At 36.3% G+C, this 22,131-nt stretch overlaps 1 protein-coding gene across 2 annotated transcripts in view; it reads right to left on the bottom strand.

The window, feature by feature from the left end:
- DPP10 (dipeptidyl peptidase like 10) overlaps positions 1–22,131 on the bottom strand; it is a 637,668-nt gene that overhangs the window by 26,672 nt on the left and 588,865 nt on the right. For both annotated transcript variants that reach the window (XM_059704650.1, XM_059704651.1), the window contains exons 16-19: positions 21,090–21,211; positions 19,780–19,827; positions 9,763–9,858; positions 9,586–9,655 (exon numbers count right to left, since the gene is read on the bottom strand). In XM_059704650.1, coding sequence (XP_059560633.1) covers positions 9,586–9,655; positions 9,763–9,858; positions 19,780–19,827; positions 21,090–21,211 — 336 coding nt within the window. The remainder of the gene's footprint in view (positions 1–9,585; positions 9,656–9,762; positions 9,859–19,779; positions 19,828–21,089; positions 21,212–22,131) is intronic.

Below are 22,131 nucleotides of genomic sequence, written 5' to 3'. Positions count from 1 at the left end.
GGGACCCCCACCCTAAAGGGGCTGTGGCCAGCCTGCAAACAGCCCTCAGCCCCTCACCCAGGCTGGCCAGGCAACCCAGTGGGACCACCACCCTGATCTGGGACACCCTTCAGGGCAAATCAGCCAGCCCCCACCCATGCACCAGGCATATAATAAAAGGGTAATATGCAAATTGACCCTAACAACAGAATGACTGGGAATGACTGGTCACTATGACACACACTGACCACCAGGGGGCAGACTCTCAATGCAGGAGCTGCCCCCTGGTGGTCAGTGAGCTCCCACAGGGGGATCTCTGCTCAGCCAGCAGCCAGGCTGACGGCTGCCAGGACAGTAGTGATGTCGGGAGCCTCTTCTGCCTCCTCAGCAGCGCTAAGGATGTCCGACTGCAGCTTAGGCCTGGTCCCCGCTGGCAAGTGAACATGCTCCAAGGGCTCCTGAGTTACCCAAGGGATGTCTGACTGCCAGCTTAGGCCCAATCCCCCGGAGAGCAGGCCTAAGCCAGCAGGTGGACATCCCGAGGGGTTTCAGGATGCGAGAGAGCATAGGCCGTGCTTAGGGATCCACCCCCCGGGTGTACAAATTTTTGTGCACCGGGCCTCTAGTCCTATATAATAAAAGGCTAATATGCAAATTGACCAAACGATGGAACGACCGATCGCTATGATGCGCACTGACCACCAGGAGGCAGACGCTCAATGCAGGAGGTGCTCCTGGTGGTCAGTGTGTTCCCACAATGATCCCCAAGGGCTCCCAAACTGTGAGAGGGCACAGGCTTGGCTGATGGACCCCCCCACCCCGAGTGCACAAATTTTGTGCACCAAGCCTCTAATATTATTAATATAATCTGCAAATTCCTGATCCATGGTTTTTTTAAAGTATAATTTTTGGCTGATTTACATTTCTTCTGAGTTATAATTAGGGAAGTGTGTGTTATGGTCAAGGTTATTTATGCCTTTACCCAGACCATATCTTAGAGTTCCTAAGCCTGTGTTTCTAGTGGTGATTTTGATGAGACCTACCTGATAATACATAAAAAAGTGTGCTTATTGACTAAATTCTCAAATTGTATTACTCTCCATCACCTTTGTTCTATATATCTGCATTTAGAGATCTTATCCATGTTAAACTTACTAGAAAAATTGCCTGTGTTAATGACCTGAACTTTATAGGAATGTAGGAGTGTCATTGTGGACAGGACACAGGTTTTATACATTAATAAAACCAAACTGAGTTAAGCCCAGGACCAGTGGCTTTAAACAAGTCACTTCTCTATGCCTAAGTTTGCATATCTTTACTGCTTAGGGTAATAACAATAGTGTCCACCTAGCAGAGTTATAGCAACTACTAAGTGAAATTATATATATATATCTCAGAAGAGAACCAATAGAAAGGGATCACAGGAATATCTCCCAGACAGAAATTGTGCAATAAAATGGAAGGAAGCACCAATCTTTTAATCAGCTCTGCTGTCAAAAGTCCTACTATATTAATTCCTATCCATTGGCATATATAGATATAGATATAGATATAGATATAGATATAGATATAGATATAGATATAGATATATAGATAGATATAGATATAGATATAGATATAGATATAGATATAGATATAGATATAGATATAGATTATATATATATATATATATATATATATATATATATATATAGATAGATATATAGATATTAGATTCATGAAATTCATACAAAATTCATGCAAGGGGCTCAGCCCACACTGCCAGTCCCGCCGCCTCTGCCTTGGCCCCCACCGGCTTTGTCTGGTCTAATTAGTATATTATGCTTTTATTATTAAAGATTATATATATATATATATATATATATATATATATATATATATATATATATCACTTAGCAAGTATTTGGTTCTTGGTAGTTATTAAATATTATTAACCCAGTCTGGTTAATGCTATGGAACTTGAACTTTGCATCTTCCATTCTTCTTATAGAAGCTGAGCTCCCAAATTTGGCCATCCTAGGCAACTTTGCATTCAAAATTCTTGAGCCTTTCTGTAACAACTAGAGGCCTGGTGCATGAAAATTCATGCACTGGAGGGGGGGGTCCCTCAGCCCGGCCTGCCCACTCTCACAGTCTGGGAGCCCTCAGGGGCAGGAGGTGACCCGGCAATCAGGGGAAGGCAATGCCCTCATCACACCTCTGCTGCTGCCACTTCCGGTAGTGCAAGCCTCGGCCATCCCTGGTTACCTGAGCCAGCCACCATCCGAGGCTTGCCTGCACCTCGGGTAGCTGGGGGGCTGAGGGGACTGGGGGACTCCGGAGGCAGGCGCGTGGTGGGGCTGAGGGGACTGGGCACTGCCATCTTGTGGCTGTGGGCACCACCATCTTTGAGGGTCGGGCAGTCAATTAGCATAGTCCCTCCTTATTGGCTGTGGGTGCCACCATATTTGCGGGTGGACAGTCAATTAGCATATCCCCCCCTTATTGGCTGTGGGCGTCGCCATCTTTGCAATGGTGTGAGGGTCAATTAGCATATTCTCTCTTTATTAGATAGGATACACAAGTTTTTCTAGTTTGGTTTAGTCTAAATGAAGAAAACTTAAATTGCATTAAATGTTTCTATTTTTCAAAGTGAGTGGGTCTTCAAGTTAATTTAGAATAAAGAGATGTATGTATGTATTCCTTGTTTTTTGTTTGTGTATTTGATTTCTTTACACACACAGTCATGTGTGTTTGTGTATTTGTGCATAATTTATGTGACTCAGTATCTGTAAGTTCTTTATTCTCCTGTTCCCACAGATATATACTTATCTCAGCTTCATAAAAACAAAATAATTCTATCCTAAAACACTTCTCTAGATTATAGAATTTGTGACAGAATTTGGGCCTTCTTTTTGAGGCATTATTGTTTTTACATGTTTTTTTTTTATGCAAAAAGCTGCTTAGACAATAAATGTAATGATTTTTTTTCTTGACCAGAACTTGGATTTCTGAATTTGGGAAGGTATTTTGCATTAATACAACTGAATATTTTTTTCATCCTTCCCCTACTCTTCTTATTTCTCCCCTTTTCTCCTTCTACTTGTGATAGAGTAGCCTTCTTCATATCAGAGTCAATTTCTGTCTACTAAGGCATTCCTTGTCTTTGCTCTTTTGGTTTCTCTTGACTAGAAGTCAGATATTAACTCCTGAGCATGATATAAAAACTGCATAACCACTACTATTAGATGAATGAAGAAAAGCAGAAGCTAGTTACTTAAAGCAAGTTATTTAGATTGTCATAGGAAGCCAAAAAAAAAAATGAAAAGCTTAGCAGAACACAGATTGAACAGCATGGGTATTAATGAGCCAGTTATAAAACTCAAAAATGGACTGTTAGTATTGGCCACACAAAATTAACCTCACAAAATTAACCTCAGATACACATTTTTGCACATGAAAATAGCAGAGGAGAACCAATAGAAAGGGACCATAGGAAATTGTGCAATAAAATGGGAGGAAGCACCAATCTTCAAATCATCTCTGCTGTCGAAGTCCTACTACATTAATTCCTATCCATTGGCCAGTTTCAATTTAGAATCATTTCTAACGGAGTGAATGAGGAAGCAGAAATAGAAGAGGGTTGGATGATCTTTGCTTTCAGTTGCTGAGAATGGCTAAGAAAACAGACAGTATTGGGTAATGGAAAGGGAAGAACTTTTTAATCCAAAAAAATAATAATAGAGCTAAGCATAGGATTATGCGTAAACACACCTTCAAGTATGAATATAACTTTTCCAGTTGGGGAAGGAAATCAAAGACACTGGAAGACTGTGTAACAAACACAGAGGAATGCTTGAGAACCCTGTATTTCCCAAAATAAAGCAGTTTTAAAAAAATATCTGGAACACTGACTCTCTCTTTAGGGACTGGGTAAAGAAAGATGACGATAAAGAGAGAAGTAGTAAATGGATGAAGACTTTTTATGCTGTGCTAGGAATGTGAATGTCTAACCACTGGAGAAAAAAGTGAGAGGATTTTAGCTAGAAGAGCCACATTTTTAGATATGAATCTCATGAAATTTAACCTAGGAGCAGAGTGAAAAGGCAACTCAAAAATAGAGTATAGAGCACAACACTAAAAAATGGGGAAAGGGACAGGGAAAAAGTGATTGAGCGCAAGGTGGCAGATTAGAATCCTCTAGATATGATGTCTGCCTCGAATGGGCTTGAAAAGGAAGAGCGTTGACTCTTGAACAACCCCATGGGTTTAAGGATGAAGTCAAGATATTATGATCTCATGAGCATAATGCTATTCACAACTTTTAACAATTCCCATATCGTTTGTTGAAAAGATAGTGTGTGTATGAAACATGTATTGACGTTATCTTGACTGTTGGAGATGAGTAGCTATATAACTTCAATCAGAACAAATGTTTTAAAAAATGGTACAAAAAAGATGACAAATAGCTCTTCTCTTTCATCAAGATGACCAAGTTGTAGAATTCTGATATGTATACCATTGATTGAGTGATGAAAATATTTAGAGAAAAATGAATGATGATCTCCAGCTAGAACTGTAATAGCACCCATGTCTATCTGGTTTTTGGACATCATCCACTTAGTCACTTAACACATATGTGTGGAGTGACTCTTATTACAAAAGCTAGTTGCTATAAAAATACACAAATAAGTTGGGCACTGTTTAATATATAGATTACATAAAATGAAGATTTTAGCATTTCAATTTTCTTAAGATATGAAATATTTCAGCCCTAACCAGTTTGGCTCAGTGGATAGAGTGTCAGCCTGTGGACTGAAGGGTCCCAGGTTCGATTCTGGTCAAGGGTATGTTCCTTGGTTGAAGGCACATACCCAATAGGGGGTGTGCAGGAGGCAGCTGATCGATGTTTCTCTCTCATTGATGTTTCTAACTCCCTATCCTTCTCCGTTTCTCTCTCTGTAAAAAATCAATAAAATATATTTTAAAAGAAGATATAAAATATTCCATAAGCCAATCTATCAATTAATTTTCTAAATACTAACATCTAAACTGCAGATTTTCCTTCAGAAACATTGGTCCAAAATCTAGTGGGAGTCAGCAATTCTTTAATTAACATATAAAACCATCCTCACAAATGGAAAAGGGACAATATGATTTGGTTTAAGATAGATGGAGAGTCTGCTGGCATAAAACTATATACTTGTATATGGAGGCTTGGATTAACTATTGTAAGATAGACTGATGAGGAGAGGGAAAGAGAGCTTCAGTAAGATAAGACTTGCTGGATATCCATGAATTCATTAGAATTTCAAGAGACATGGGTTTAAGGACAGGGAACCAAGTCATGGGGTCAGATAGAGTGTGCTGCATCCCATACATTAACTTGTTGAACAGTCACTGCCTCCCTGAGTTAGACCTTATCAAGTGTGGCATAGGGAAGTTGAACATTAAAAGAGCAGGAAATGGAAAAAGATGATTTCTTAGCACTGAATGAAACTTCTAGTTTGACAGCACTTCTCTTCATGGACAGCAAACAAAGCAACACACAACCCTTCATCTTTAATAACAGTGCATCTGTCTGGATTGCTTTCTACCAGGGTCTTGGCATTCAGATTCATGCTTATGTATTTATCAAATAAGCACTGTAATTGTAGGTTATTCCACATAATCTCCAGTCCTGCACAATTAAGAAAATTATAAGTTTGTCAGTACATTTTAAAAGGATTCTTTCTCCTATGTGTGCTTAGAGATAAACTTAAATCTAAAAAACTATTACAGATTTCAAGATTCTTGTCATTTTTTGTCTCTCTACAGACATTAGTATAGCTTCCTACACATAAAAGCAACATGGTACATGTGCATTACATTAAATTACAAATGCATTAGTAGAAAATAAGAACATAAACAATAACAGTTCAAAGTGATAAATGCCGAAATTAATATAGATGTATGTCCATTCCGTATGTATAGGTGTATAAAGGTGAATATGGACTCCTGGGCCCCTAAAGACTGCCTATGATGTTAAACAGAGAAACTAGAGAAATATGTTTAGGCATCTGGAAAGAGAACAGAAGTAGGAAAGGAAAAGGGAGTCATGACCTCATAGAAACCACTGAAAATCGAGGCCACTCAGATATATTTGTAGTGACAAAGCTTCTTAGATTTTCTATTACAGTAAAATATCCTGTGCCTTTGATTCACCAGCCCTTTCAATACCATGAAATTAGATTTGGGTTTTAGATAATATGGACACAAAGAAGCATTCAGAGGACCATTTCTTCTGAGGTTCAATAATGAATATCTAATAGAAAAGAGCCTGCTAATTGCCAGTGGTCACTTTCTTCAAGGCCCATCATCCTCCCAGCTACTCAGGCATTTGCTGTGACCTGTCTCCTACTCATGTATTTATCACAGAATTTCCTGGTTGAAAATCCATCTGTGTATGTGACATAAGAGGCTCATTCTGTTGAGAACTTGATGCACTGCACAGAATAGCAATCATGTTGTGATGCCAAAATCATATAATCATCTCTTAGTCTCATTTAAATAATAGTCACTTTATTTATTATTCCTCACTAATTGCCCATTTAGGAAAAAAAATCATCAATTATCATTATCTTCTTTTGTAGAGTGGGAAATCCACTTGTCACTGAAAACAGGATTTAACCTTAAGGGAAAACAATGCCTCTAAATTATAGACAATCTAACAAACAATTACAAAACACTTCACACTTAAGCCATCTTTACACATATAAGTTTCCAAGTATAAATATTTTAGTCATAATCATGCAGCTTAAGACAATAGATCATTTCTTAAATGAAAAATTTAAAAAGTCTTCAGTTTAGTTTTATAAGTCATATTCCACTAAACTTCTGAGAATTTACATCTGAAAATTGAGCTGTTTGAATAAAGTAAATTAATATTTAGTATAACCAGCTTATAAAAACTAATAAATGGATACTCACTTTCATTCTTTTCTTCATCAACCAAAAAGTTACAAAGTAAATTCTATGGGCCTTGGCTAAATTACTTTATCTGCTTTAGTAATGAATGTCTATTAAATAACTTTATGGATGCTAAACTATATATGTTATAGTGATAATATTAAATATTAAAAATACTACTAATAGCCCTAACTGATGCTACTCAGTGGTTAAAGTTGTGGGTTTGCTTCCCAGCACACTCCAGGGCGTGTGTGGGAGGCAACCAATCAATGTGTCTCTCTCACATAGAAGTTTTTCTCTCTCTTTCCCTCTCTTACACTCTTTCTAAAAATCAGTAAAATATATATATATATTCTCAGGTGAGGATTATAAAAAAAGGTAAAAAGTACTACTTCCACTAATAACTATGATTATGGTTATGATTTATTAAACACTAAGTACAAATGTTCATGCTCTACCAAATACATGTTGATATAAATTATGCCACGTTCTTATCTCCTGTTTATCTATAAAGGAACAGGAACTTAGGAACATTAAGCAATATATTGGTAAATGAGTTAGGGTTTGAACCTTAGCCAGTGCCTTTACTCTACCAGCCTGCCTCTAAAAAAGACCTGATTATCCCTTCCTAACAAGAGAAACCGAGTCTTGTGCTAGTCCTCACATTCCTCTTATGAACTAAAAATCACCCACATCAAAGCCCAAAGCTGATGCCAGGACCATCCAGCTGGCTTCTCTGACTCTAGTTACAGAGAATCTGTAGCTCTTGTCTACTTATCTCCCAAAGGACTCATCCTTTAAGCAAGGATGCCTAGAGAAACCATATTTCCCACTGAATGAAAAGGACAATCCCTTTTCCCAAAGGCAAATAGGACTGAAACAGAGGGTGAGGTTGAATCTTTTCCACTTTTTGTTCCATTTTTATGCCTTAAATATTTCCCTCAATCTGTCACACATGTAGTTCAAGTAGGGACTGAAAACAGAAAGGTGAAATGAAGAAGCAAAATAAAAAGTTAACATAAAAAAAGAGCTCATAAGAACTTCCCCAGAGAGACTCAAGACCCTTGGAGACCTTTTGGCTATTTGTGACAAAGGAGAAAGGTCTGGGCATAAAAAATGAATTGAGGCCAAAGCACTATAGTTAGGAATAAACACTGGGCCAAGTGAAAATACTAAGTATTTTATTTTCTGTATTATTTGGCTTATTAAAATGAAGTGAAAAATTGCTTCTAATTATTAAAATACCTAAATAAAATCAATACAGTCTATATTAAATAATGAATTATAATCACATTAATTATAATAATCATGTGTGCTAGGCACTTCATATGATGTATTTCACTTAATCCAAAAGCAGCCTGAAGACACAGACTGTATTGCAATGTTTGCTTACATTTGGGGAAACTGAGCCTTATAAGAAGTTAAGTAATGTGTTCAGGGACATACAGCTAGCAATGACAAAAGTGGAACTGGAAGCCAGGCAGTTTGATTCTGCAGACTCAATACTATCCTTGCATCTAGTAGTCATAACAAGTAATGTTATTGTCATTTCTATCATTGCTACTGAGCCTCTGATATAACTCTAGACTGCCATAGCAATATGCTGGCTGGGTTTTTAATAAGGAAAATAGCATAACTCTCAGGAATACAATGCTACATCAATATCAAATTCATGAACCATTATCTGCTAAGGGCCTCTGTGCCCAATATCACACAGCCACAATATAATCTCACAAAAAGCATGGATTAATTTAATTCTAGAGTCAATTCCATGTTGAGATACCTAATATTCAAGTTTTCTGAGCGTGAGAACTACTTCCTGCTGGCCAAGCATCCAGGAAGGAAAACTGATAGGAGTGATATAAGCGTAACCAATGTTTCAGCAATGAAAAGAAATGTTTCCTCCATATTACGTAAACACCTGATTAACAACATAGGGCATGATGTTGCAACATGGATGTACCTTAAGGATGTTATGCTATGTGAACCAGTCACCGAAGGGCAAGAACAGCATGATTCCACTTGCAAGGGGTACCTAGTGTAGTCAAACTCATAGAAGCAGACAGTAGACTGGTGGCTGCCAGCGGTTGGGTGGAGGGGAAATGGGAGTTGCTCTATGGGTAGCTGGTATCAGTCATGCAAACCAAATACGTTCTACATCTGCTGTGAAACACTGCGCCTATAGCTAATGATACTGTACTGTGAGCACAAACATTTAACAAGGTAGATCTCACATTAAGTGCTCATACCACAATAAAAAAAAATGATTTTGTGAAGTGAGCATAGCTTTGATATGACAAGTAAATCCCCAAGAAAGAAACTTATATACCCATCAATATCATTTAAATTATATATATATATATATATATATACTTTGGTTTATGTCTGGTTGAGCAATTGTTAAGCAGACATAAACCAAATCATATCTTTCACTATACCCAATAGTAACATTCAGTCCCATTTGGAATGAAAGAAGGACAAAGCAATTACACATCCCTCCTTACTATTAATGTCTGTGTCTTTGAGGAACTCATACAACTGTCAGCTCCCCAGTTAACTACTCTTCTTCTGGGTTTTTTTGTTTGTTTGTTTTAATCAGAATGCTGTCATGTGAGGCTTAAGAAAAATTATAAAATCTTTAGATTCCTTTTTTTTTTCAAAAACAAATAAAATACTTACATTATTAACAGAAGAGCATACTTGTTTCGGTCCGTAAAGTCTTTGGGAAAGGACAACTGTAAAGGAAGTTCTTTTAAAGAAAGAGCAAAATATTAAAGATGTAGAGTCATTTATAAGTAAAACTATAAGATGCAGAGAAAGTTGTTCTTAAATAACATAGCATGCACAGAACTTTACCATAGTCATCAATATGAATCGTTTTAACTTCTGACTTCACTATCTTCTTCAGGATAGCTTCCTTTAGCATGGAATTGCTTTCCAATATAAAATATTCTACAAATCAAAAAGGAAGTACAAATTACTAACTGCTGTGTGCTGATCAAGAATCAGTGCAACACAACAAATAATTATCCAGCTGTTAACACTTGGCAGCATGAGCTAAGCAGTGATGAAATGCTCATACTTTCTCTTCTGGAAACTACACCAGTTTTCTCACTGAATTCCAGTGACATTTTCTCCAGTTGCCCCTATACTTGGAATTAGCATTTGCATTTTCAAAATGCAAATCTGATCATGTTCCTACTCTGCTTATTATATTTAAAAAGAATACAAAATTATCAAGCACCCAATGCGATGAAATTCAGAAATCCAGATTTCCAATTCAAAATTCCCAAGCATGCAAAATATCAGAAAAATACCACACATGATGCGTTCCAAATTTAATCAATAGAAATGACCTAGGAATGACACAAATGATATAATGGGTAAATAATTATATTTAAACAGACATTGTAATTATATTTTATGTTTTTAATAAGATAAGAAAAAGTATGAAGCTGTTAAGGAAAAATATGAAAGAAATTTAAAGAGAAGGATACAAGTTAAATTTTAAAAAAAATTTAAAAAGCAGAATCTGAGATATGTGAAAACTATGAGATCTAATTAAACAATACTGGGTGAGATTAATAACATATTAGATACTTCAGAAAAATTTAATGAATCTGACAATGTAGCAAGAGAGCATCTATATATATGAAAGGCTAATATGCTAAGCGTCCGACCGTCCTGGTAATGATGTCACATAGCAACGCCCGGCTTCCTCTCCCTAGTGACTAGCCTCCTTGCAGTTTCTTCAGCCCAGGAACATGGCTTGCTTTATAGCCAGGTGGAAACATTTACACTTTAACCAAATGTCTGTGAAGCATTTTCCATTGCCTCATCTCATTTGATCCTCACAGAAGTCTTGGAGTAGGTAGATAGGAGACTCGGTGGAATCCTATTTTCTTTTCATTAGCCGGGAAACGGAGATTTAGAAAGCTTAGAAACTTGACCTGACTGAAAAGAAGTAAGAAATGGTGGACCTTGAAAATGACTTCAGGTTTTCTCACTGCCCAAAATATAGTCAAGCACTGCTGCAGTTAAATATTTTACCCTTTGTTCTCCCTGCATGATCTACAATAATAATTTGCTTCGTGTTGATATTTGCTGCTGTGTTGCTGACAATTACCTGAAAGAGAAGTTGGGGTGCTTCACAGGGCTGGGAAAAGTTTAGCTACATTAGAAAGCAGGTCAAATTAAGCAAGCTTATTCCATATGTATAAAAGACTAAGTTGGCTTGCACATGGGTGACACAAATGAAGCCCTCACTGGCACTAATCACACTGGTGTGTTTCTATCTGTCATTGTCGGTCGTGAATTTGGTTGACACTTCTATTATAGAGAAAGGGTGAATAGCGATATTAAAATATTTCTTCTAATTAATTTCCTTTTAATGTGCATGAATTTGTGTACTGGGCCACTAGTATAAAAATGAAAAAAAGAGAGAGGAACAATTATCAAACACGGAGGAGTATGAGTAACTAGCGGGATTTCTTATTGATATATTAAATCTATATACTTATTGGGGATATTTTATCTATTAAAAATGGGCCTTCTAGACCAATTATTTCTTTAATTTTTTTCAACAATGCTTGTTTTCATTTTAGGGGACTTACACTTTTTTGTTAGATTATTATTGAATATTATATGATTTCTGATGTTATTTTAAATAGTATTTTGAATTACTTTTTAATTTTGCATTGCATCATAGTTTATAAAATACCTGGTTTTGTATATTGATCTATACCTATAATCATGATACATAGACTCATTATTTCTAATAGTTGTGTGAGTGGGTGTGGATTTCATATTTTTGTTTATTTTCCGTTTTATTTACAAGTCTTGAGCAAATAAATACAGTTTTTCTACCTATTTATATATTGTTTTCTTCATTTCACTGGCTAAGTCCTCTAATACAATGTTGCATAAAGGGGATGAGAGCAGGTATTCCTTACTTTTTCCCAATCTTAGGGGAAAAGCATTCCATAGTTCAACATTAAGTATAATGTCAGTTGTAGTGTTTTTGTGGATAGCATTACCAAGTTAAGAAGTTTATCTTTTTTCTGTGTTATTAATATTTATTAATATTATTCTTTTCAAATGAATCAATAGCTTTTTTCTAAATTATTTGCTTTTATAATATTTCATAATGGATTATATTAATTGATTGATGAATGTTGAAACTACCATGGATTCTCCAAATAATCATAATATGTTATCCTTTTATAAACAGCTTGATTTTAGTTGCTAGTAATTAGTTAAGAAGTTTTGTATCTGTATTCATGAATAAAATTGATTTTTTATATTTGTAATATCTCTGCTGGATTTGGGATCTGGTTGATGCTAGCATTACATTTTCTAAGAGTTTATGTAGGCTTAGTATCAATATATTAAATATTTCACAGCATGTACCAGCGAAACTAACTGAAATGGGAGTTTCCTTTGTGGGAAGAATGTTAGCTGTGAATTAAAATTTTTAATAGATAACAGGTTATTAAACATTTTATTTCTTCTTGTTTGATTGTTTAACAACTTATGTCTTTAAAGAAAATCACTTGTTTCATACAAGATGTCAAATTTACTGCCATAAAATTAAATGTAATATTCCATAACCATCATTCTAATGTCTTTAGAATCTGTTAACTATTCCATTAATAAAAATGATAATGATTGTATACTTTTTATATGAATCTATCTAGAATTGTATTGATCTTTTGAAAGAAAAATATTTTGGTTTTTACATATATTTCTTTACTGTTTGTCTATTTTCTATATAATTTATTTCCACTCTTATCTGTATTACTAGTAGCCCTGCACACAAGTCCGTGCACCAGTAGCTCGCTGCCACCCTCCTGTAGCTCCCCTGTACTCCCTCCCCCCATACCCCATTGGCTTGCTGCCCTGTCCCCTGCTGTAGCTCTCCACTGCCTGCTTGTTGCTCACTGCCCCACCCTCCTGCTGATCCGTTATGCCAGTGGTTCTCAACCTTCCTAATGCCGCGACCCTTTAATACAGTTCCTCATGTTGTGGTGACCCCCAACCATAAAATTATTTTCATTGCTACTTCATAACTGTAATTTTGCTACTGTTATGAATCGTAATGTAAATATCTGATATGCAAGATGTATTTTCATTGTTACAAATTGAACATAATGAAAGCATAGTGATTAATCACAAAAATAATATGTAATTATATAATCAATATGTGTTTTCCAATGGTCTTAGGCAACCCCTGTGAAAGGGTCGTTCAACCCCTAAAGGGGTTGCGACCCACAGGTTGAGAACCACTGCGTTATGCAGTTGGTTGTTACATAATGACCATCTGCATATTACATCTTTATTATATAGGATTTCCTTCCCACAACTTACTTTGTGTTAATTTGCTCTTTTTTTTTTTCTAATTTCTTAAGGTGGAGGCTCAGATGATTGGCTTTAAAGTTTTTCTTTCTTATAAACTAGCAATTTAGAGGCATGCATTTCTTTCCAATCACAATGTTAGGTAGCCCCAAATTTGTATTAGTTGTATTTTTATTTTCATTTGGCTCAAAATATTTTTAATTATTTTTCTCAGTTCTACTTTAATCATGCTGTTTTTATCCTCTGTGACTAGCTTATTCCCTTAGTATAACGCCCTTAGGGAACGCACATTATTGCCTATAAGCCCTATCCATGCTCTTTATCAATTATTTAAAAATGCATTCTCAGCTTCTTGATTTTCGCTTTTATTATTCTAGTTTGACATTTTTTATTGTTTGTTTTGCGTGTGTTTTTTTTTTTTTTTAATCTGCATTTTAAACATTTTGCTCTACTGTCTTTAGGTTTATTTTCTTCTAAAGAAAACTCCAGAGTCCTTCTTGGCTTTGTTATTATGGATGAATGTGTGGATATAATGTGTTTGTATTTTTGATGATTTAAGTTTTTCTTTTTGTCTGTTTGTTCTTTCTTTCATCACTGTTTTTTTATTGGGATTTATCCTGCTTAAGGTTTGTTGAGCATTTTATACTTTACATTAAATTTGGATTTGGCAGCAGTTTCATCAGGTATTTTTTCATGCTTCCCCTTTCTGACTCAATTTAAAATATAAATTAACTTAGGCTCTGTTCATTTCTTTCATTTGTTATTTTTTTTCCTCTGTGACTAAAAGTGGCCTCTGATAATGTCTCAAATTCACTGATCTTTTCTCTTGCAGTGTTTAATTTGATTTTAGTATTTTGCAGTGAAGTGTTTTTCAGATACTTTAACTTTAGAATGTTCCTTTAAATCATATATTCTATTGAAAGGAGTTTTTAGGGGTGAAATAGGCAGGTTTAGGAAATTTTAGGAATTAAGGGGTCCATGGAAAAAGCACAGGGCTACAGAGCAGCAGAGGGTGCATTTCCATAAGATAAGGGAGCTGGGAGTGGCAGAAAGGTACATTTCCATAAGATAAGGGAGCTGGGAGCAGCAGAAGGTGTACATTTACAGAATAAAGGAAAGGAAGCCCCTCACTCAGAGAGGGAGGAAGAAAGCCCAGAGGGAATAGGAGAACAATAAGGGAGAAGAAGTAGGGAACCTCACGTACTTCACCTGAGGTTTGTGATGTAGAGTCTCGATAGTAACCAATCTAAGGGGGATAGTGACCAATCAGAGGGGATATCAAGGCACAAAGAACTGTAGCCTTTATGAACTATGGGAAAAAGGGACTCGGTGGGACTCTCCCCTCTCCACGTGGGGGTCTGTGGTTGTTTCTCAATAAATTTCCACCTTTGCTATACCACATTTTGTCCGTGGTTTCATTCGTCGACTCCACGTGACAAGCGCCCAGGAATTATCCTGCCCAGAGGAACACCACGTGTTCCAGTACAATTTTCCCGTATTACTAATTTTCTCCCTATGTTAACTTTTTCTTGATATTTTTACACATATTCATAATAGCAGATTGATTGAATTTTCCCTGGTTCTATTATCTCTGACATTTCTGAATCCATTTCTATTCACTGGCCGGTTTTCCTAGTTGTGAGTCATATATTCTGGCTTCCTCACGTAGCCAGGAATGTTTGATTAGATTCTGACCTTTCTGATGTTAACATTGAGTTATGTATTTCGCTCTGTTCTTTGAAAAATCATTGGGCTTTCTTCTTTCTGGCAGATGTTTTAGGCTCTTTGCCGGTCAGGTGTATTATTCCAAATAATCTTATTCAGTGTAGGTTTAAGCGACCTTTGCTACGTGGATGGTTTGGTTCTACTGCTAACGCCAGCTTCTTCTGGGATCTCTAAGGTTACAGTATCCTGCCTGGTTAGAAGTAGGACATATTCCAGCACCGTGTGAGCTCTGAACTCCCAGGTTCAGAGAGCGTCTTCCTCTGCATGCTTTCAGGCATTCACAGCAGCAGACTCAGGAGAACCCTGTAGCCCTAAGCATGTAGCTAAGGTCCCTTCTCCCTGGCTCTTCTTCCTCTCCCGTGTGTTTTCCCCTTCCCAATTACTAAAAGCTTCAACCTTTCTCAACTTCAATTTCTATCTCTATTCTTACTCTCCAATAACATACTGATAATTTCTCATGGTTTTTCTTTACTACCAAATATCAATAGAAAAAATAAACCTAATTATATGCAAACTAATTGCATGCGTATAGGAGCAGTTGAGGCATTTTCACTCTAAATCAAAGGCCATTATTTATTCATAAAATAAAATTCATTCGTGATCACAGGAAAATAAATTATATTTAGGAAAAATATATAGAAACTTTAAAAGCCATTTTCAAAATGTTAAGAGCAGAGAGCATTTTTTTGACAAATTCAGAAAATATGCTTAATACACATTTTTTTGTAAAACATTGTGAAGAGAATGAAGTGTTAAGACAACTGCAGGATTGAGGAGAAAAGAGAAGACAATGAGAACAAAAAATTGCGAAGGAGAAAGGACATATGGAAAAGTAGAAGCATGAAGTGTGATGAGAAGAAAGGTGGAATAGAAAGAAAGGAAAAACAAAGGAGAGACAAAAATGAGTGTAAAAGAAAAGAATCGCATATGCAAAATAAAGAAGGAAGATAAACTATTTAAAAAGGAAAGAGGACAACAGTAATGTGAAGCAAAAGAACTTTTGAAATATTAAAGTAAAAATTTACACATTTATACCTTGTCTCAAGTCACTGAGCATTTTAATGAAGGACTTCTTTTTCATCATAAAAGATATATAGGAGAACACTCAAGAAGAAAGAGCAAAAAATGAAAATAAAATAAAAATAAAAATCACCCGGAAGGCTGCCAGGTAGATGCAAGAATTTTATTTAGCACTTGTAAATATTGTCTTCCCGAGATCTATTCATTTTCAAATAGTTTTGTTCAAGTGGCATAAACATGCGGACTCCTTAATCACTTAGAAATGTGACTTAAACATTCTTAGAGTCCTGGCAGGTTTGGCTCAGTGGATAGAGCGTTGGCCTATGGACTTAAGGTTCCAGGTTTAATTTCGGTCAGGGCACGTGCCCGGGTTGCGCATAGCAGTTAGACATTTATATAACTTACCAAAGTCTTTCCGCAATAATTCTGGTACCCCCATGACACCATGCATAGTTATTACAGCACAGGGAATATTCCCTATGCTCTACATTCTGGGACTCCTTTGTAACTACCAATTTTTTTCTTCCTCCCTTCATCTTTTTCACCCAGCCCCCCAAGTCTCCTCCCAACATGCTTTTTATCCTAGTGGGAAACTAATGGCAACTCTATTAGAATAATTTTATAAAATGTTAATAAAAGACTATTTACAAATATGTGGACAATGGGCAGAGGATCACAAGAACTAGTGCAATGACCCAGGGCTGGTAGGATAGTGGCTAGGTCTGCAGATCAGGGGGAGAGAACAGTTATTTGAAGATGTTTGTATGAAAGTTCCACAGTGACCTCTAGCTGGGAGTTGTAGCAACCTGGACGACTCCACAGGGATAAGGCTGGAGGAATAGCTAAGCCAGAACCATTTTCTCATACCATATGATCTCACTAATATGTGGAATCTAATAAACAAAGTAAAGTGACAAACAAAATGGAAGCATGGATTCACGGGACAGACTGACCAGCGCCCAAGGGGAGGTGGGTGAGGTCAACTGGATGAAGAAGGCGAAGGGATTAGCTAAGGAACATCTATGCCTACCTCACGGAAAAGGACAATATTTTGGTGAAGGCCAAGGGGCGGGGAGGTGAGGGTGGGTGGAGTGAGCAAAGAGGGGGCAAAAAGAGGGGACACCTGCAATATGACAACATGAAACAATTTAATAATTTTTTTAAATCACTTTCTCCTTTCTTCAGCCACCTACGTGATTCACTTCACTTTAGCTGAATTCAATTGACATCCACATTACAATAGAACCTAAGTCATTCATACACACTATTTCTGGGATAGAGACGAGGGGAGAGCAAAGCAGAGTTAAGAGTGGTCTGGAAGGAAAAATGGAAGATATTCAGCACACTAATGCATATTCCATTATTTATAAACTAGGGGCCCGGTGCACGAAAGTCGTGCACTGGGTGTGTGGGGGTGGGGGAGTGTCCCTCAGCCCAGCCTGCCCCCTCTCACATACTGGGAGCCCTCAGGCATTGACACCCATCACCCTCCAATCGCAGGATCGGCCCCTTGCCCAGGCCTGACGCCTCTGGCCTAGGCGTCCGGCCCGGGCAGCGGGGACCTGCAGTGGCAGCGGGTGGCACCGCAATCATGAGGGCTCCGCCCCTGCCCCTGCAGGACGACTCTGGCTGAGGTGTCCGGCCCAGGCAGCGGGGACCCACAGCTGCAGCGGCCCCGCGATCGTGGGCTTCACTTTAGGCCCAGGCAAGGGACCCCTAGCTCCTGGGACTGCCAGCTTCAACCGTGCCCAGCTCCCATCGCTGGCTCCACCCCTACTTCCTGCTATCACTGGCCAGGGCAGAAAAGGCACATGATTCTCTGATCATGGCTGGGGGGCAGGGCAAAGGCGGCCCTAGGGCCGCCTTTGCCCTGCCCCCCAGCTCTTAGCTCCCCCCTGGGTTTCCGATCACTGTCAGTGGCAGGGGGCTTCTTCCTGCTTTCCCTTTCGCCTCCCTGCATTGTGCCTACATATGCAAATTAACCGCCATCTTGTTGGCAGTTAACTGCCAATCTTAGTTGGCAGTTAATTTGCATTAGCCAATGAAAAGGGAAGCTCGTACACCAATTACCATTTTTCTCTTTTATTAGTGTAGATTCTCCTCTTTTGTTATTTATATATACTTTTCCACTATCATCAATAGCCCTGTTATAATTTTCTCTAGAGTTATTTTTTCAGTATAAACTATTAAAAAGAAAAAAAACTGAATAAATAGATATAAAAGATTTAAGGCTTATAATTTTTATGATTTATTAAAAATATTTGCTATAATTTATATTTCTACCAGGAAGTTAAGAGATTCTTCATTATATCCTCATTAGCAATGCAAATTTTGATGTTATTAATTTGTTAGAAAAAATTACACATCAGCATTTTACTTTGCATTTCTTTGGTAACTATGGGTTTAAAGGTTTTCTATGTTTATTAAAAAATTTCATTTTTTTAAATTTCAATTTTCTCTTTACACCATGTTCTATTTCATGTGGACCTAAAATGAGTTATTAATGCCTCAGTAGTGTAACAAAGACTAACCAGAAGATTTATTTTGTTACAATTGAATGTACATTTCATCTTAATAATTGTCTTTTGAAGGGAAATTTAATCACCAGACCATGTTCACAGCCCTTTTTTATTTTTCATGACTAGTACAAAAGGTCTTCCTCTGTTCTCTAAAATTGACATTTGTAATTCAACATTGCATTTTTTATGCCTTCATCTTCTTTAAGTCTAGGCATTTCAGTAAAACTCCTACTTAATATATAAGTATGTGAGGTGAGAGACAAAAACACAATTGAACAAGGTGTCATCATGTAGGAGTGATTACAAACCCTGTTCTGGAGTCAGACTATCACATTTGATTCCTGGTTCTGCAACCTACTAGTATGACTCTAGCCGAGTTCTTTAACCTCTCTGACTTAATTTCCTCTTCTGTAAAATAGAGTAATAAAATTAACTATTACAAGAGGTGTTCTGAGGATTAAATAAAATAATAAATATAAGCCTGATTTGTTAGATTATAGTATCCTACAGTAAATTATTAGAGCATAAGATTATTGATGAAATAAAAATGTTAAACTGGAAGAAGGAAAATAAATATAGAAAAAAAGTAAGAAGAATGGGTGGCAGGCAGCAATCTGGCTATTCATTTTTAAGATTAGCTCAACCATGTATTTACTTGAGCACTCTACTTTAAGTTCTTAAAAATATTACCTATGTCTTACCAGCAATGTACAACCAGCCTCTGTCATATGGCTTGCTAAACTATGTGCTCACTCAGTAAATGATGAACAGTTGAATAAATATGTTAAACAATAAATAAATATATATATAACTAGGAATTCATGAATATATGGAACAAATAGAATAAAAATATAAAATAATATGATTTTATTAATTTTCCCAGAAGTACCAGTACAAAAAATGTATTGCTCTAGAGGAATAATTTATATGAGGCCAAGAAAAATGAACCCAGAGTACAAAGGGGATAGTAGAATGAAATACTACACTTAAAGGAGCCTCATCAACCCCTCCTCATTTAATATAGACACAGTAGACACCCTATTTCAGGCATATAAGATCCAACTCCAGTTGCAACATGGCTCAATCCACTTGCCTTACTGTTACATACACAGGTCAATTTGTTGGTGCCTACACAGCTTTCCCCATGCTGGGAACTCTTTTGAAGGAGGTCCTAAAGAGTATGGCACTCAGAATGACTAATATAATCCCTAAGACCAGCACCAACCATGACTATTTTGTATTGCTGTGTACTTACTTGCTGGGTTGTCCGTGCTATGTAGGCTGACCATTGGGACCCCTGGACCTGGGTTTTAAAAATATATGTATAAACATTTTAAAGAAATTTAAGTAATAATTACTGAAAAGGCTACATAGTGAAACAGAAACAAGTCCACTAGATTTCATTCCTTTCTATGGATATTTTATTCAGAAAATAAGAACATAGGGTGAAATAAACTATTTGCATAGATTAATTTTAAGATTCCCCCTTATCCAAAATGCCCCATGCATCCATATTTCTATGGTTTTAAGCTAATATTATGTGCCTTGCTCTCTCTTTTCTCTAGTCTTTTATAGATTAGTCACAGATATTCAGAAAGCTGGTTCATGACCCTTGACCTCTCTATCATCTGCTCAAGCAAGATTAAATTCTATTTACCCAGTCAGCCAAGAAAGAGAGAACCCCTGCCTATTAGAATTATTTCATCCCCAAGATAAATAAAAATTAGAGCTTATTATATACTAATTTTTAAAATATGTTAACTGGAATCACTAATTATTTCAAATATACTAGTTAATTCAGGTGTAACCATAAGAAATTTCTATGATTCGACAAAGATGAATTAGGAAACTCTATCTAGAGGTCTAATGGTTTTTCCCTGGTGACATCAAACAGTACTTTCCTTTTTTGATTACTTCATTTTAGACATCAAGAATAAAATTAATTTAAATGACTAAGTGTTAGTTCATTCCTCATGTTGTCTTAAAACAGGACAGCCTAGGTGCCAGCTGAACCAGTAGCACTCAATTGATAATACTATAGTATAGGAGGACATGTCTCCCATTTCAACTCTGGGAAATACAGTGTCCTCTTAAAGGGACAATGATTTCTATCAATATAACCTAGTGATATCATGCCCCTATCAAAGACTATACTAATTACAGGTAGAGTAAATAATTGGGGTGAGTGTAATTTGTCAGAATTGAAAGGGACCAGACCCAGAAAATTAAATTTCTGTATATCCTAAATATTTTAACAACTTAGCCATTATTTTATTGACTATTGTTTTTCTAAATATAGCTAAATTACTTTATTATTGTGGCATGACTTTTTTAAATCGTTCATGTTTAAATAGTCCTTTCTGATTGTGTGTATTTACTCTCCAATCCTATTTCTAAATGAAGTTTATGAATATAATTTGTGTCACAGTAAGTCCATAATTTATAACTTAAAAACATATATTAAGAAAAATTCATATAACTAGAGAATAGCAGTTATTAGTGATAGTATTAGATGCTGGCCATATAAAATCAATAAAATAAACTGTATCAGAAATCATCAGTTACCTTTACAGAGTAATAAGAAATGTTGATTCATGGGACTAAAACTGGCATCAAAATATGTACATTGTTCTTTCATAAAATTACATGAAATGCATTGACGATTCAATAATCCTTCGGTAGATGCACTGGGGGGAAAAACACACATTAGAAATGCTACCATTCCAGGTACTTGATTGTGTGGCGTCTATATTTTAACGTCAACATTAACAGAGAAGCTCCAGCATTACTTACATTGAGGATCCTTATAAATTATGACTTGCCATACAAATGGAAAATCAATTTCCATTCCTAATGTTAGCATGTGGACATTTTTCTTCTCTATAACAAAGTTAAAACTATGTACAGCTGTATGAATGTATGTATGTATGCTTATAAATAAAGAAACCGATTTCCACAGAACTTAATAAAACATTCTTTACTGCATTTCTCTACAGGTATTTCTTTGTAAAGTCTTAAAAGTCATTGCCCATAAAGACTAACATAAAGTCATTATCAATAAACATTAATTGAAAGAACTAATAAATGTTTTCATATATCATACATAAAAAATCAAGCACATTATTTATTTAATGCGACACTCTAATAATTGGAATTTAATATTAGTGTGAATTTTTTTCCCACTAAGTATGTGCCATGAATTTTTTGGAAAAGAAAGTTATTTTTGTATCATTATATATAGTTAAAAATCATACATATTTTGCAACCTGAGGGGGGTAAGTAAAAAGAAAAATCAATCATCTTTTTATATTACAAATAGTGGTGCTTAAGGTCAGAGGGGTTGAGCTATATCTCCAAGGTTAAATTTCATATCTAGAATCATTTATTTTTTAAATAGAGATGAATCATAGATTATCTATGCTAATAGGTAAAACACTGTTGATAATACATTTAATAAAATTTGATTTGACAAAAAATTCACTTTTATTTTGAAACAAAACATGATTTGGGCTATGCAGTTGGAAATGAATCATGGCCATGCTGCTTTTGATGTGCAATATGCTGCAGGCATGGGGCTGGGGGCAGGGACAGGGTGTTGATGAGGCAT

This window comes from Myotis daubentonii, chromosome 7, assembly GCF_963259705.1.
Source record: "Myotis daubentonii chromosome 7, mMyoDau2.1, whole genome shotgun sequence".
NCBI lineage: Eukaryota > Metazoa > Chordata > Mammalia > Chiroptera > Vespertilionidae > Myotis > Myotis daubentonii.
Note: the sequence above shows the minus strand (reverse complement) of the source record. Positions and strands in the feature narration are given on the sequence as shown.